The sequence below is a fragment of the Rhagoletis pomonella genome, unplaced genomic scaffold, assembly GCF_013731165.1.
Source record: "Rhagoletis pomonella isolate Grant_MI unplaced genomic scaffold, Rhpom_1.0 Rhpom_scaffold_00010, whole genome shotgun sequence".
NCBI classification, from domain to species: Eukaryota; Metazoa; Arthropoda; class Insecta; order Diptera; family Tephritidae; genus Rhagoletis; species Rhagoletis pomonella.
This window is the reverse complement of record NW_023458564.1, coordinates 32,318,466-32,332,651: the sequence shown is the minus strand read 5'-3', so window position 1 is coordinate 32,332,651 and position 14,186 is coordinate 32,318,466. Positions and strand designations below refer to the sequence as shown.

The 14,186-nt window shown below is 40.3% G+C and overlaps 1 protein-coding gene across 1 annotated transcript; it reads right to left on the bottom strand.

Annotated features, from left to right (window-relative positions):
* Positions 1 to 559: 559 nt before the first annotated feature.
* Positions 560 to 2,908, bottom strand: LOC118746248 (phenoloxidase 2-like). The gene is made up of 4 exons (XM_036480079.1): positions 1,869 to 2,908; positions 1,199 to 1,808; positions 904 to 1,139; positions 560 to 836 (listed from the first exon to the last, which is right to left on the bottom strand). The coding sequence occupies exons 1-4, from the start codon at positions 2,847 to 2,849 to the stop codon at positions 627 to 629; spliced, it is 2,037 nt and encodes a 678-aa protein (XP_036335972.1). The 5' UTR covers positions 2,850 to 2,908; the 3' UTR covers positions 560 to 626.
* Between the last annotated feature and the right edge of the window lie 11,278 nt (positions 2,909 to 14,186).

The window sequence follows — 14,186 nt, the reverse complement described above, 5'->3', positions numbered from 1 at the left end:
AAATTCGGGAAGGTGGAACAGATGTTGCTATCGCTGATGTAATGGTTCTGCAGCTCTTATTATCTTCTCTAACATCATATTAAATAAATAACACGCTGGGAATCGCCCTGTCTGATACCTTGTTTGGTATCAAACGGCTCAGACAGATTCTATCAAATTCAGACGGAGCTATTTCTTAGCGTCCTTTACACAGCCGTATCAGTGCCGACAATTTATGTAAGACAAATATCAGTGATAGATTTAGGCTTTACTCCATTACCAATGGCAAACTTTATTTCCGAAGCCGAAATATAAAAGGGACTTTTCTGATTTCTTTATTGAACAGAATTAGGTAGAAATTTAGCTCTTCAGGGTTCTACGTGCAGAATTACAAACCCATTGAATCAATTAATTTTTGAGTGTCCCAACTACAAGGCTACCAGTACTAAATAATCTTGATTTGTTCAAAAAAGAGGCCTTAAGACCCTATACTCGTACCATTAATTGCTACAAGTAACGTAACATTTTCCAGCAGAGAGCGGGAAAAGAAAATTAGCTTTAGTTTTTAAGAATGCATGTATATATATTTAGATAGCGGCTCTCGGCGTCGACGGTGATGTCATTACCATCATCGGTCAAACAACTGTTTAGACGCGAGTGACCGTGCGGTTTTCATGTCGTACAATTACATCAACGATGCTCATATTCGGTGTAAGGAAATTTTTTAGGCGATCAGCTCCCGAACCAGACAGACGATCGAATGGAAATCCCATGGCCCTGCGATCAGGATAAAGTCGATCACGCACGCCACAATAAGAGGCGGCAGCGCTACAACTTCCGACCAGCTCCTGTTCAACCTAAGCGAAAATTATAAGCAAGGTAAAAACTTTACACATTTAATATTTGCAAATAAAGGTTTCTCACTCTGTCCTGATCGTAGTTGGACACCATAACAAACAGCTCACAAGTAAAACCCTCGGGTAGACCTTTCGGTATCAGCATGTGCTCTGGCCAACCGCAACCGCAAAAATTGAATTCCAATTCCTCATCAGTTCTAGTCGCCGGACGATCTGTATCCAGATCGCGGAACGTGCGGTCAAAGGTTATGGTAAGACTTGACTCAGTAGAGCGGCGACGAATAGTATTTTCACCAGGATTCACTACATATGGGAAATATTTTTCAAAAAGATTTTTCTTAGAAATATACAAAAATACATACATGCCACGACAAATTTATCCAGTTCGATCATCAATAAGCGTTGATCCTTGAAGAGCATATCTAGACCTGCCTCATCCTTTTTGGGTCCAAGAAATATACGCACCATACCAAAACGTTTGACACCGCCGTCATTTCTCACGTTGATAGTATATGTGAAAGGAATATGTTGTAGATGCGTAAAGCGGGCAAATACATTGCCGCGGGGCGTGAAATCCATACCACGGGAAAGATCTACATCGGATTGCTGCCAGAAGGTTTGTAGAACATTTGGGTTACCACCTTCAGTGGTTACTTGAATACCTTCTACATAAATGTCATCGTATGTTAGTTGCGAAGGAGTGTATGGCTGTAAACGAGTCTTATGGTCTTGAAAAATATCATCGATGTGAGCGTGCCACTTATAGAAGGCTGGATCGCGCATCGCCGTGGCTAAATCGCCCATAACACCAAATGACTCTAAGTGTCGATGATTGGGGTCGTGAGCATAAGCGATAAAAACATGACCCATGTTGTGGATATCGCCGTATAACTCCCGATTAGGTGATAATATCGACGACTCAATTATATTACCCAGCACGTCAATATTAAGTGGTACATGGTTACCGCTTTCCTGAAATGAAAGAAATTGAATTGGCTAAATGGGATTGAAAGTCAAAATTTAACTCATTACATCCACTGCGTAGCCTTGCGAGATAACTTCATAAATTCGATCTCTCCACCGTTCCAAGTCACTAATGTCTAAATTAATTTGGTCTTGTTCGCGTCTCACATCGGACATCTGAGTGTAGTCAAAACGTGGAGGCCACCCGCGACTAGCTACTAATGAATCCATTTTAGGGAAGTAACCTTCCTTAATATATTCACGTAAATTATTAAAGGGGTGGGCTCGAGCCAAATTGTTGCAGAACCGCTCCACATTGTACCGCGCTATCATTTGCTGGTGCATGTAGTAGAAGAGCTCACCGCGACGATCCTTATCCACAATGCTACGATCACTCGCCTCGAATGGATACACCAAATGCCAGTGCCAATGGTGCAAGTTGACGCCTAAATCCTCGCGAAAGTACCATAAACGGTGCTCAGGTTCCAGATCGGAGGCAGTGTAGTCCTGTGGTATTGTGATCGGCATTCGCGAACCTTCGGGTACAATAGTAGACTCTTCGCGCAACTGCCGAAACACCTGCCCGTCAACAAATTTGTCGGGAAAACTTTGAACGAATGAAGGTAAATCCATCACTTTGGTGTCCTTACGATGAAGTAACGCCACACTGAGAGCATAATTAAAAAGATACGGATTGAGTCGATCACGCGCATACACAGCTACGCTCTGCAAGTCGTCGATTGTATGCATACCCATGAATATATCAACCAAGCGCCCAGCCATGCGCCGATGAGCTGGAATACAAAGCGAAAATTGGCTTTGTCTCGGCAATTCCATGGGTAATCGTAGATCGGGTATGGAAATTTCTCGAACAGGAATTCGTTTCTCGGCACTGTCGCCAAAGCGACTCTGCACTTCTTTTCCAATAATTTTGTATCGATCGGTAAGGAATTTTTCCGGCAGATCAAAAACAGTTTTTCTACCTTTCTCCATGAAAACTGGCTCATTTGGACGATCAAAGAGCAATAGTAAATTCTTTTTGTCCGCCATGGTTCGGATATTAAATAAATTGCGTTTTCAGAGTGCAAAATGTGCTATCAGTATGAACTAACTAGACTACCAGCCAAAACTGCGGAATTGTAAAGAATATGAGTGATTTTATATGCAAATTTTGACCTTCAGATAATTTTTTTTGGATATGCAAAAATTATTGTGGTTTTAAAGTCGTCCGTTACCTTCCAATGGCATTGCAAGTTCCGAAATTAATGCATTTCTTATGGGTTGCTTTTATCATATCAGTTAGTTGTGGTTTTGAACTATATTTCAACTATGTATCTCCAACAATGACATAATAATTGTTCCTCCACAGCGTTTTATTTAATTTTTTACTGAGTCTTATGTATTATTTCGCTTCAATGCTATAAGAATGCACTTTAGTGTGGTTGAAAATATTTTATGAAATTATCGCAACTCCTTGCTTATGCGAAGAAGAAAACGTCGTGTAGAGCACAACTTACCTAGAAGAGGAGAATTAGTGCGGAAATGTGTTATGGGCTTGCGATCGATCCAATAAATTAAAAGTACAGACAGCGTCAAATGTTAGTGTAAACCTCGTTCTAATATAGTTATATTCACAATTATTTTAACGAAAAATTTTGTTCCTTAATTATTTATGAAAATATATTTCATTCTATTACATAGACCATATAAGTCAAAGTTTCACACTTTATATAAAATTCACAAAATTAAAAAAATTTTCATCAAAATTTAATTTCTTCTCGGAATTTCTAGAAAATTCTCGGGTATGCAGTTTTTTTAGCCCGTTTTAGTAAATAAATTTTTAGATTTTTTTGTGGAGGGAGTTGCGCTTTTTTTTCAATTAAAAATAAGCTGTAATCATGCGTTACTAAAATTGAACGGGCTACAAAACTGCATACCCGAATATTTTTTAGAAATTCTGCATAAAAACGTTCAAATTTTGATGAAAATTTTTGGAATTTTTGTGAACTTTATATGTATAAAGTATAAATCTTTGATTTATATGGTAATATACCATATTTTCATAAATAAATAAATAACCTGAAGCCCAATAAAAATTGTTGAATATAATTGTTATAAGGGCGACAAAAAAAATAAATAAATAATTTGTGAAAAAAATTTCATTAAAATAATTGTGATTAATAGAACAAGGTGTACACTAACATTTGACACTGACTGTATGTGTGATTTACACAAACATTCTTTTAAAACATTTATATATACAAGAACTCAACTGATCAGGGTTTATTTCTTTATTAAATATACCTTGAACACATTGGGCCGGATGCATAAAAACTAAGCAATTGCTTTTTCTTAAAATTGCATACTTTTCAATTAAATTTATTTGAACATATATAGTAAAAGTTCTGAAATTTTAAGAAAAAGCATTTGTTTAAGTTTTATGCATACAGCCCATTGTGTTTCATATTAAGTCAAGAGCAAACTTGACAGCATTTTTATGTTAGTAAGTGTACTAGGTACCTTTACAGATAGTTTTCTTCGGATTCACAATAGTTGAGTTGGGTTAGAATTTTTATAGCTCCCTTAAACTCTGTCGTTTAGCCCGTGGTCAGTAGGATTTAGGCACCTGGCATTCCAAGGCTCTCTACCAACGTGCACTGAGCCACAAATAGCCAATGAGGCGCACCTCATTTCCTGCCACGGTAACAGTTTCTCAAGAGTGGCATATCTTGCTTGCTCTCCCGCCATGAAGTAACCTGCGCCTTTTGCCAGAAACTCTACATAAACCTCAAATTTACGCTACCGGATCACTGCAGTGTTTTCCACGCACAGGTAGCAACAAAAATGAGGCAGTGAAAGCCTGTTTCACTGACCGTTTTCGAGACAATCATCAAAGAACTAAGGGCACTGATCGCCGCCTTGTCATCAGAAAATATGTTAATCGCCTTAAAAGTTGCTGTATTTGCAAGTATCTTGTCCGATGCTTCCTTTTTATGCCTACCTATGCTTGGAAAACACAGGTTTGAGGTTTATGCAGAGTACCTTCGTGAACCTTTTCATTAAGTTTCCATTAATTCGTGTATAAGTTCGAAGAGCCATGATTCCATATGCTACACCTCGTCCAGTTCTCCCATCACGGCATATGGGAGGTTAAGGATGCACTCGAACCCAGCGTCGGTGTGCAGTGACCGATTCGGGCTGGAATGAACTCAATGCCTCTAACGATTCCGAATAGCTCACAGCTGGACGTGAACTTAAAGCCCTCTTCCGCGCTAAGCTTAGCTTTGCATCCTGTCATATCCAATGGCACAACGTTTTGCAATGAGTCAAATGCGTGAGTAGGAGCGCAGTGCGCTACACCACCACCCTCGAAGAGACGACCAAACGCTTGCTAATTGCCGCTCTGCAACAATATAGTGATACCGGTGGGTTCTTTATCTTTTCCTCAATTCTCGCTTGATCTCAAAGGATCAAGCCCAGACGCTTCACTCTGCCCTGAGCGTTAGCAGAAGCCGCACACTGAAAGGGCGTGCTAAGCCTTGTTTTTATGTTTACAACTACTCATGTCAAAGGTAGCTCCGCCAAGTCCATGTAGCGTTACACCAGTTAAAAAAAAATTGTTTTCATCTTTTCATGATAAGGATTAGTAGAGAAATGAGTTGCTCTACATGTCCACAGACATTTTTTCAAAGACTCCCCCCAATATCTTGAATATCGGATTAGCGAATCGTATTTAAGCGTCAAAACTTTTTGATATAAATCTTTTATCATCTTTGAACTCAAAATGTTTATAATTGGAAGCTATTTCGGGCTAATCCCCAGGTTTCTAGGGTTAGGGTCTAGGTTAGCCAGGAACTCAAATATGTTGATATTTTTATCTTACCAAGCAATATAAATTAATCGTAAATAGAATCTGCAACTAAAAAGTTATGAATATCACTTTTCAAATTGTCCAACAATCCCCAAAAATTGTCCAATATTATCAATACTATATAAGTCACTCATCATGCCCGTGCTGGTATATGGCGCAAAAGCATGGACAATGACAACATCCGATGAGGCGGCTCTTGGAGTATTTGAGAGAAAGATTTTGCGGAAGATTTATGGGCCTTTACGCGTTGGCGACGGCGAGTACCGCAGACGATGGAACGATGAGCTGTATGAGCTTTACAACGATATGGACACAGTGCAGCGAATTAAAATACAGCGGCTCCGCTGGCTTGGTCATGTCGTTCGAATGGACACCGACGCTCCAGCTCTGAAAGTATTCAACTCGGAACCCGCTGGTGGTAGCAGAGGAAGAGGATGGCCTTCGTTGCGATGGAAAGATCAGGTGGAGAAGGACTTGGCTTCACTTCGCGTTTCCGATTGGCGTCAGTTGGCACAGAGGAGAAACGACTGGCGTGCTTTGCTGAACTCGGCCAAATTCGCTTAGGCGGTTACAGCGCCAAAAAAGAAGAAGAAGAAGATATACCGTCCTATTCCATTTTAGGCACTTTTCAATGCTCACCATAAAATTCAATTTTGTGATTTTGTGAATTCCTACCAGATGTTTTTGATGAACTGTTTTCCTTTTGACCAATTTCTGTTAGTAAAAATTTTCCAGCAGAAACTAACAGCTTCTCCTCAAGGTGAAATGTTACTTTGCTCTCTCAATTTCCCCTACTTTGCAAGTTCTTCGGGTACGGGAACGCAAAAATCGAATAGTTTTTGATAACTTTCAATAATTAACAGGTACGCGATCGCAAATAATTTTTTTACTATTTGCCAGTGAAGGATGGTTCCGTGGGTAGAGGTCCATGTATGTGGCCAGAAGTGATTCTTTTGCGTACGGTTCAGATCGAAACTCACTACGTCCAAATATTTATATCTACGTATACTCTGGGTAGCGACCAAATACCCGTTTGGGAGGGAACTAAAGTGAGAAAACGTAAAACCTCGGATGCGCTCGGTTTGGGGCCCGCCACGTTAAAACGCCCAATGAAAAAGAAAAAAACCTTGGATGAGATTCTTTTGATGACGGCCATGGCAAACGTTTAAAGGCCTATGAATTGAGGATATGCACCTCGAGCATCTGGGCCGGCTGGTCGATGTGTTCGGGAATACAAACGCTGACATCACTGCCGTCTAAGAAATGCGATGGACGTGCAAGGCAAGGTCAGCTTTGCGATGTCTACGGCAGCTGCCACGTAAAGGAGCGCAAATTCGGTTTTGGATTTGTGGTCGGAGAGAAAGTCCTTTGTCGAGTACTGGCGTTCACCCCTGTCGAAGAACGTCTAGCCACAGTCCGCATCAAAGCGAGATTCTTCAACATCTCGCTCATCTGTGCGCAAGCTTCGACGGAAGTGAAGGATGATGCGTCCAAGGATCTCTTCTATGAGCTCTTGTAGCGTACAAATGAGCGTTGCCCCTGACACGATATCAAAATTGTGCTTAGCGATTTCAATGCTAAGGTGGACAAGGAAGCGAATTTTGGCGCCACTGTCGGAAAATTCAACCTGCACGACGAAATATCCGATAACGGACTGACGGCCAAGTTATTTGCCACTCGACTCTCGATGAACCCGAGCGACCAGTCCATGATTACGGAGTCGATGCCCCACCACCTGACCATGACGGGGTAAACAAAATTGCTGGAGCTGACGTTTATTTAACAACCCGCATTAACACCAATAATAATAGTTGCGTTCCAGATGCCTCACGATTTGCAGGATTTATAGGATTTGCAGGAAAAGCTGTTTTCTTCCTTAATAAACCTTATGGAAGGCACCTGGAACAGCTTCCTGTAAAAACCTGCAAATCGTGAAGCACCTGGAACGCAACTAATGTTATACTAGGTTTATATATAAGTAGATTATCCTCATTTTCGAGCTTAACTCACTAATCTGTAACTATAAAAATAGACTAGCCATACAAAATTGTACTGATTTTATTCATTTCTTTAATCAGTACGCTAATTCCTGACTTCAAAATTTGTACTGAATTTTCTATTCAAACAAAATACTTTAGTATTTTCTTAAGGTTTTTACATAACGGTGGAACTTCCTTAAACTATACTGTAAAAAATAAGAAGAAAATAATTTACCCCCTTATTCTAGAACCCAAATTTTCGTAATTCGTAATTCGTAGCTCAGCTCAGCTCAGCTCAGCGAAAAACGATTTTCCTTCATTCAGCTATCTTCGAAAAACAACTGGTAGCTGGCAATAGGTGCGTTCGACAAGTCAAAAATTTGTAATACTTTTCCAAATTTTTACTGGATGGCGTTCGATAACGACAAAAAATTATCCAACACACAAAAATTGAGAGAGCAAGCGTTCATTTTGTACTGGCAAAATTTTAGTCAGCAAAAATTATCCAACACGAAAACATATGATCACAAAACATATGGGTGCAATTTTTTGTAAACAAACAAAATTGCATTTTCCGAGTTTTGGTATTTATATGCTTTTTGGCTGCCTGCTATGTGACTTTATGATAGCGCCAACTAGTTTTTACTTCTAGAAATGTTCCTGGCGAGCATTGAACGTTCACTTTCCTTTTTTCTGCTATGGAGGCAACATGAATTTCCGTTTGTTTACAAATAAAACATAAACAAAGTCAGCTGGTGTGTCTTCTTCTTCCGGTTTTTGCAAGTAATGGCTAATTTCCTGTTCGTTAACTTTTTTGCTTTTTCATCTCTTTGGGAGAGAATTTTCGCTTACTCTGTTGATTTTGATTGTTGGCTGGTGTTGGCTAATTTTGTTATCGAACGCAACTAATGCTGCACATGTTTCCGCAAGGGTTGCAGCATGTGGATTTTTCGTTTTTCGTAGCGTAGTTACGAATTACGAATCACGAAAATTCGGATTCAAGAATAAGGGGGTCAACTTACTGACATTTTGTAAAAGGGTTGTGCATACAAGACATAGAGTTAGATACTCTTTATAGCGAATTCTTTGTCTTTCACAGTTTTTGCGTAATTGAAAAGTTATTTAAGCCATGAGGAAATATAGATGAATTCCTTAAAAAAAGGTACTTTTTCACAGTGTGAGAGGATCTTAAGAATAAAGTTTGTTTCCTGGCGCAAAGAGAAAAACCTTCTTCTGATTAAAATTTTTGAAAATGAACTTCAAATTAAAAGTAATTTTAAAATTAAATGAATATAATGCTTTGACCATTTATTTAAACACTAAAAATGGGAATGATTTCATTATTGCTATTTAAAAAGTCACAAATATAAAGTAATTTATTGGCTCCTGTGTATAATAATTGTACACTCATGTTAAAATGAATAAAAATTTTATTTTTTATGAACTATATTTTATTTATATACCAAAATATTGTTAAAAACAAGAACTCAGGCGTTTTAAATTATTTTCTGTTACTTACATTCATAATTTTGCTTTGAATAAAAATGTAATGTGTCTAATATACTGATTTCGCGCATAAAAAATCTGGCAACCCTAATCTGGCATAATGGCGACACCGGTTTTTAAAGCGCTTACAAGCCAAACCAGCTGTGTTAGGTTTTTCTAAAGCTTTTTAAAAATAATTCTTCATTCTCATTCCTTTGGTTGTTTCATCAGCATTTTTCGATTTTAGTTTTTGTAATTCATTTCTAATACTTTCTTCTGTGACTGCTTTGCAAATTTGTGCTTATAGCGAGCTAAATAGGTGGATATTGAAAGTAAATTACTAATTTCCAGGAATGAAATCGGATCAGAAATTCGTTATTAAAAAAAAGCACCCCGTTTTTTTATAAGTATGTAAATCTCAGATAGTTACGTTATTCTTTTCTAATTATAGGTCACACCTACAGCTTTTTAATTTTTTCAGCATCGATTCTCTCTATAGACGTTGATCATTTCTGCTGGAAATCCCTATTGAAGGAGCTTACTCTTTAACTTTAAGCAGCAAAGGGACAGTTTTACCACATAATTTTTTAGCGAAAGATCCAATGTGTATCCCTATGAAAAAAATATTGCCCGAGAAGTAAACAAAACTACTATTTTTAAAATTTTTGCTAAAAATAAATTCGCCAAAGAGCCCCATTTGAAATTATTGAAACGAATATATGTATAATCAAATGCAATTCACGAAAATTAGGTTAAGAATTACAGTGCACACTTTCTTCTTTTGTGTCTAGTAGTTTTTTTTTTTAAGATTGGTCCAAAAAAATCATAATAAAGATAGAAACCAATGCAGGTATTGAAAACACAGAAAAAAAAGTTGTTAAAAGGACTACGATAGCTCGGTTGTATAGCTTAAGAAATAACATGTTTAAAGATATTTTTATCAAAGTTGATAAATACGACATTTGACCAGTTTTTTTACTCAAATACTCCCACGACCACAGGCAAAAATATTGGCCACAATTTGTCATTTTGTTTGATATATATACGTTTTATCGGTGCACTTGCACAACATTAGCATTCGTAAAAGTTCCGCATAGATTATTGCGAATGTGAAAGCGAATGCGAATGTTAAAATAGATGCGGAAGCTCCGCGGTTGCGAATGTGAATGCGAATATTCGCAACAACCCTGGTAGGTACATACTTCCAACATGAAACGAAACAGTTTTAATTACGCATCTTGTACGTTATGGGCTGTTTTTGCTTACGCGTAAAAGCACATTTAGCGCATTTAGCTCTAAATGCTACTCTAAATGTACATTTATCCATACAAAATTCGTCACCTAAATGCAACTAAATGCAACTCCATTTTTGCATTTAGAATCTAAATGCTAAAAGCAACCCTGTGATCTTCCAAAATTTCCACGATTCGAACATGGTTTAATGAGAAGAAGTTGCAACATTAGGGCTATTCGCGATTCGGTGCATAAGAACTGACAAATTTATGCAATTGCAGAAATATGCCATGGATTGTGAGCGACCTTTATTAAACTGTCATGGCAAAGCTTTTGCAAAACAATTTTTGTGCATCAGCTTTGGTTTTGTTTATGAATGCAATGCATAGCATTTTTATGCTATGGATTTTCGGTATTGCAAATTTGCCAAGCCATGACAAATGCAAATGCGTGTATTTTGTTTGTGTATTGCAAATAATTTGCAATACAAATTTGCAATGCAATGATGCTAGGCCCTTTGCACCGGATCGCGAATAGCCCTATTGCTTTTTCGAGTATACAGTCGCTAGCTGCGTTTCAGTGATCGCCGATCGAGATTTCATTTATTATTTTACATTATTTGGATAAAGAAAAGTTACGCAAATTAAACATCGATATGATGCTGATAGAAATCTGGATTAATTTGTGATCAACTCTGTTTGTTTTGTTTCCTAATTAAGTGTGAAAATTATAATTGACAGCACCGACAAATGAATATATACACAAACAAATGTTTGGTTATGGTTAAAATAATTCAAGCTTTTGTATTGAATTTTCGGTTTAGAATTTATTTTTTCCTTTTCAGTAGGTATTTTTGGCCATTATCTTTTCCGTGAGAATTTATGATAATAGATACGGATCTGAATAAGCGACTGGAACACGGCTGTTTGTCAAAAGCATACGATTTCGAACTCGCGTAAATGTACATTTGCTAAATGCGATAGCATGAACGCTCTTCGAAAACATATTGTTACGATTATCCTTGAACCCTCGTCCGGATTTCCCAAATCTTCCGGTTCGTATCGCTGGATTGTTAAATAAATCCCGGAGGATAAACTTCCGAAAATGACAAAAATTCAGGACTTAAAGATTGAGGAACTGAAACAGGAGTTGGAAAAGCGTAATTTGGCCACCTCCGGAAGAAAAGTGGAATTATTATCCCGTTTGCGGGAGGCTATGGAAGCAGAAGGCATCGACGTGGACAAATACGACTTCCAGGGTAAACTCGACGATGCATCCGCAAAGGATGAACAGAAGGATGAGGCCGGTTGTTCGTCGAAGGAAGTGCAGCAGACATCCGGGAAGGTTGAAGAACAGCAAAAGTCCCCAAGTTCATCAACAGCTATGGACATGAACACGTTATTGGCTGCCATGTCACAGATGTCATCACAGATTTCATCCCAGTTGCAAGTGCAGGAAACACGTATATCATCGCAGCTAGATGAAAAGATTACTCAGCTACAAGAGAATTTATTCAAAAATAACTCGGAACTCAGAGAGAGACAGGATAAAATCGAGGAACGACAAGATAAGATCGAAGCGCTTATTAAGGAAAAACAGGACAAAGTCGAAGCTAAGGTGGATGAGCTTGAAGATCGTCTCCGGGGTTTGCAGTTGAATCGTCCAGCTAATCCGACGAACGCTCCCAAGGTAAAGACTTCATCCTTTGATGGCACTATTCCTTTCCAGGTCTTTAAGCTCCAGTTTGAGAAGACAGCTACAGCAAATCACTGGAGCATGGAGGATAAATCCGCTGCACTGTTCGTTGCATTAAAAGGACCTGCAGCGGAAATCTTGCAGACTATTCCTGATTGTGAAAGGAACAGTTACGATGCTTTAATGGGTGCAGTGGAAAGACGTTATGGTAGCGAGCACAGGAGACAGATTTACCAGATGGAGTTGGAGAATCGCTGCCAGAAATCCAACGAGACTTTACAGGAATTCGCCTCCGAGGTTGAAAGGTTGGCTCATTTGGCAATTGGAGATGCATCTGGTGAGCACCTCGAAAGAGTAAAAATCCAGAGGTTCATCAACGGAATGCGGGACGTGTATACCAAGCGAGAGACGTACGCGAATCCCAAGCCAACATTTGCTGAAACTGTCTCGTATGCTCAGACGCGTGAAACGGCGGCGCTCCTAAGTAGACCAGCCTACAAAGCACATCGCGTGGAAGTGGAAACACCGGACGAGACAAATGAAATGCTGAAGAAGCTTATCCAACTGCTGGGCGAGAAAAAGCATGGCTCTGGCAAATGTTTTAAATGTGGAAAGCCAGGCCACTTCGCCCGCGATTGCAGCGCAAGTTCCAGTGCGCTCAACAATTCAGCAGGACGCAAACGCAGGGCTGAAGGAGACGAATCCAACTCCAATCAGTCGTTAAACTGAAACGAGCCAGCAGGAGGGGCCGCGTGCTGGCTCCAGAAGTTGAAGGGCCCATAATCTCCGTCTCACAAATTGGCCGGAATGCGAGCAACCTCACTATTGTTGGATGTGTGAATGGGCAGGAGAGAGTACTGACAGTGGATACTGGAGCGACACATTCCATTATTCGACCGGATTTGGCCACTTTTTATGTGAAGCCACTACCTGGAGCAAAGCTGCAGACTGCAACTGGTGAATGCACCCAAGTATTAGGAGAAGTCCCATGCGAGGTAATAATCGACGATTGGGCCTCGTACACTAAGTTTATAGTGGCAGACATTGTGGATGAAGTCATCATCGGCGTGGATTTCTTACTTGGCCAAGGCATGAAGATTGACCTCCAGAGAATGATCCTGACAGATCGTCACAGGAAAGTGCCAATTAGGGTTGGTTACGACAGCCAGTACTGCAGTAGACGGTTAGTCTTAGAGGAAGTGTCGAAGATTCCACCAGAAACGGAAGCGGTTAGTTGGGCGGAGTTTGGCAGTGATGGAGACGAAGTGGTTTCGTCAGGAGAAGGAAGCGGTTCACCGATACAGGAAAAGCGTGACGGTTCCGCTAGCTCAGTAAAGAAAAGGTCGCAACAAGGTAGTGGTCATGGCGAGCCAGGCAGTGTTTCCGGCAGGAGGAAAGCCACTGAACCACGTTGCAATGGTGATACGCCGGTGGCCGGAAATGGAAGCGGCTGTGGTAGCAGTAGGCGCGCTTTGAAGTGTCCTGAAAAAGGTGGTCGGCAAAAGCGAGCAGTTAAGCCGGATGCCAAGGGTGAGATTATACATGTCCGGTCAATGAAGTTAGCATCGGCGGAAGAGCGAGATACGAAACGACGGCGGAAGCTTCAGCGTAAGGATCCGGATGTAGCAAGATGTGCTAAAGGCAGTGCAGCACGATGGCAGGAGCCTCGGTGTCATGGACAGAGGATGCGGCATAGATCTGGCGAAAAGGGTGCCAATGAGAAGATACATGGTCTGGTCACCACCAGTGGCCGGCAGAAGCACGACCATGTGAGATGGTGCTCCACCGGAGATAAGCTGGAGGCAATGTCCAGTAACGCATCGAGCCGAGAGGAGCTACAGGAAGGGGATTCGGTGTTGTTGCACATGCCGCAGCCGAAGAACGGCTTCACCTCCGAACAACATCGTAACTGGAAAGTTCCGTATAGGATTGACAAACGGCTGAAGGACGCAGTGCATCGAATCCAGACAATGGGAAGACCGAGGACCAAGATGAAAGTGGTCCACTTGGAAAGACTTGCAGCGGTTGGAGCAGCAAGTGTGTCTGATCGGGACGATCAGACTTAGGTGGAGGGCAGTGTGGCGAATACTGCGGCAACACAAAGCGAACAACGAGAAATAGGCA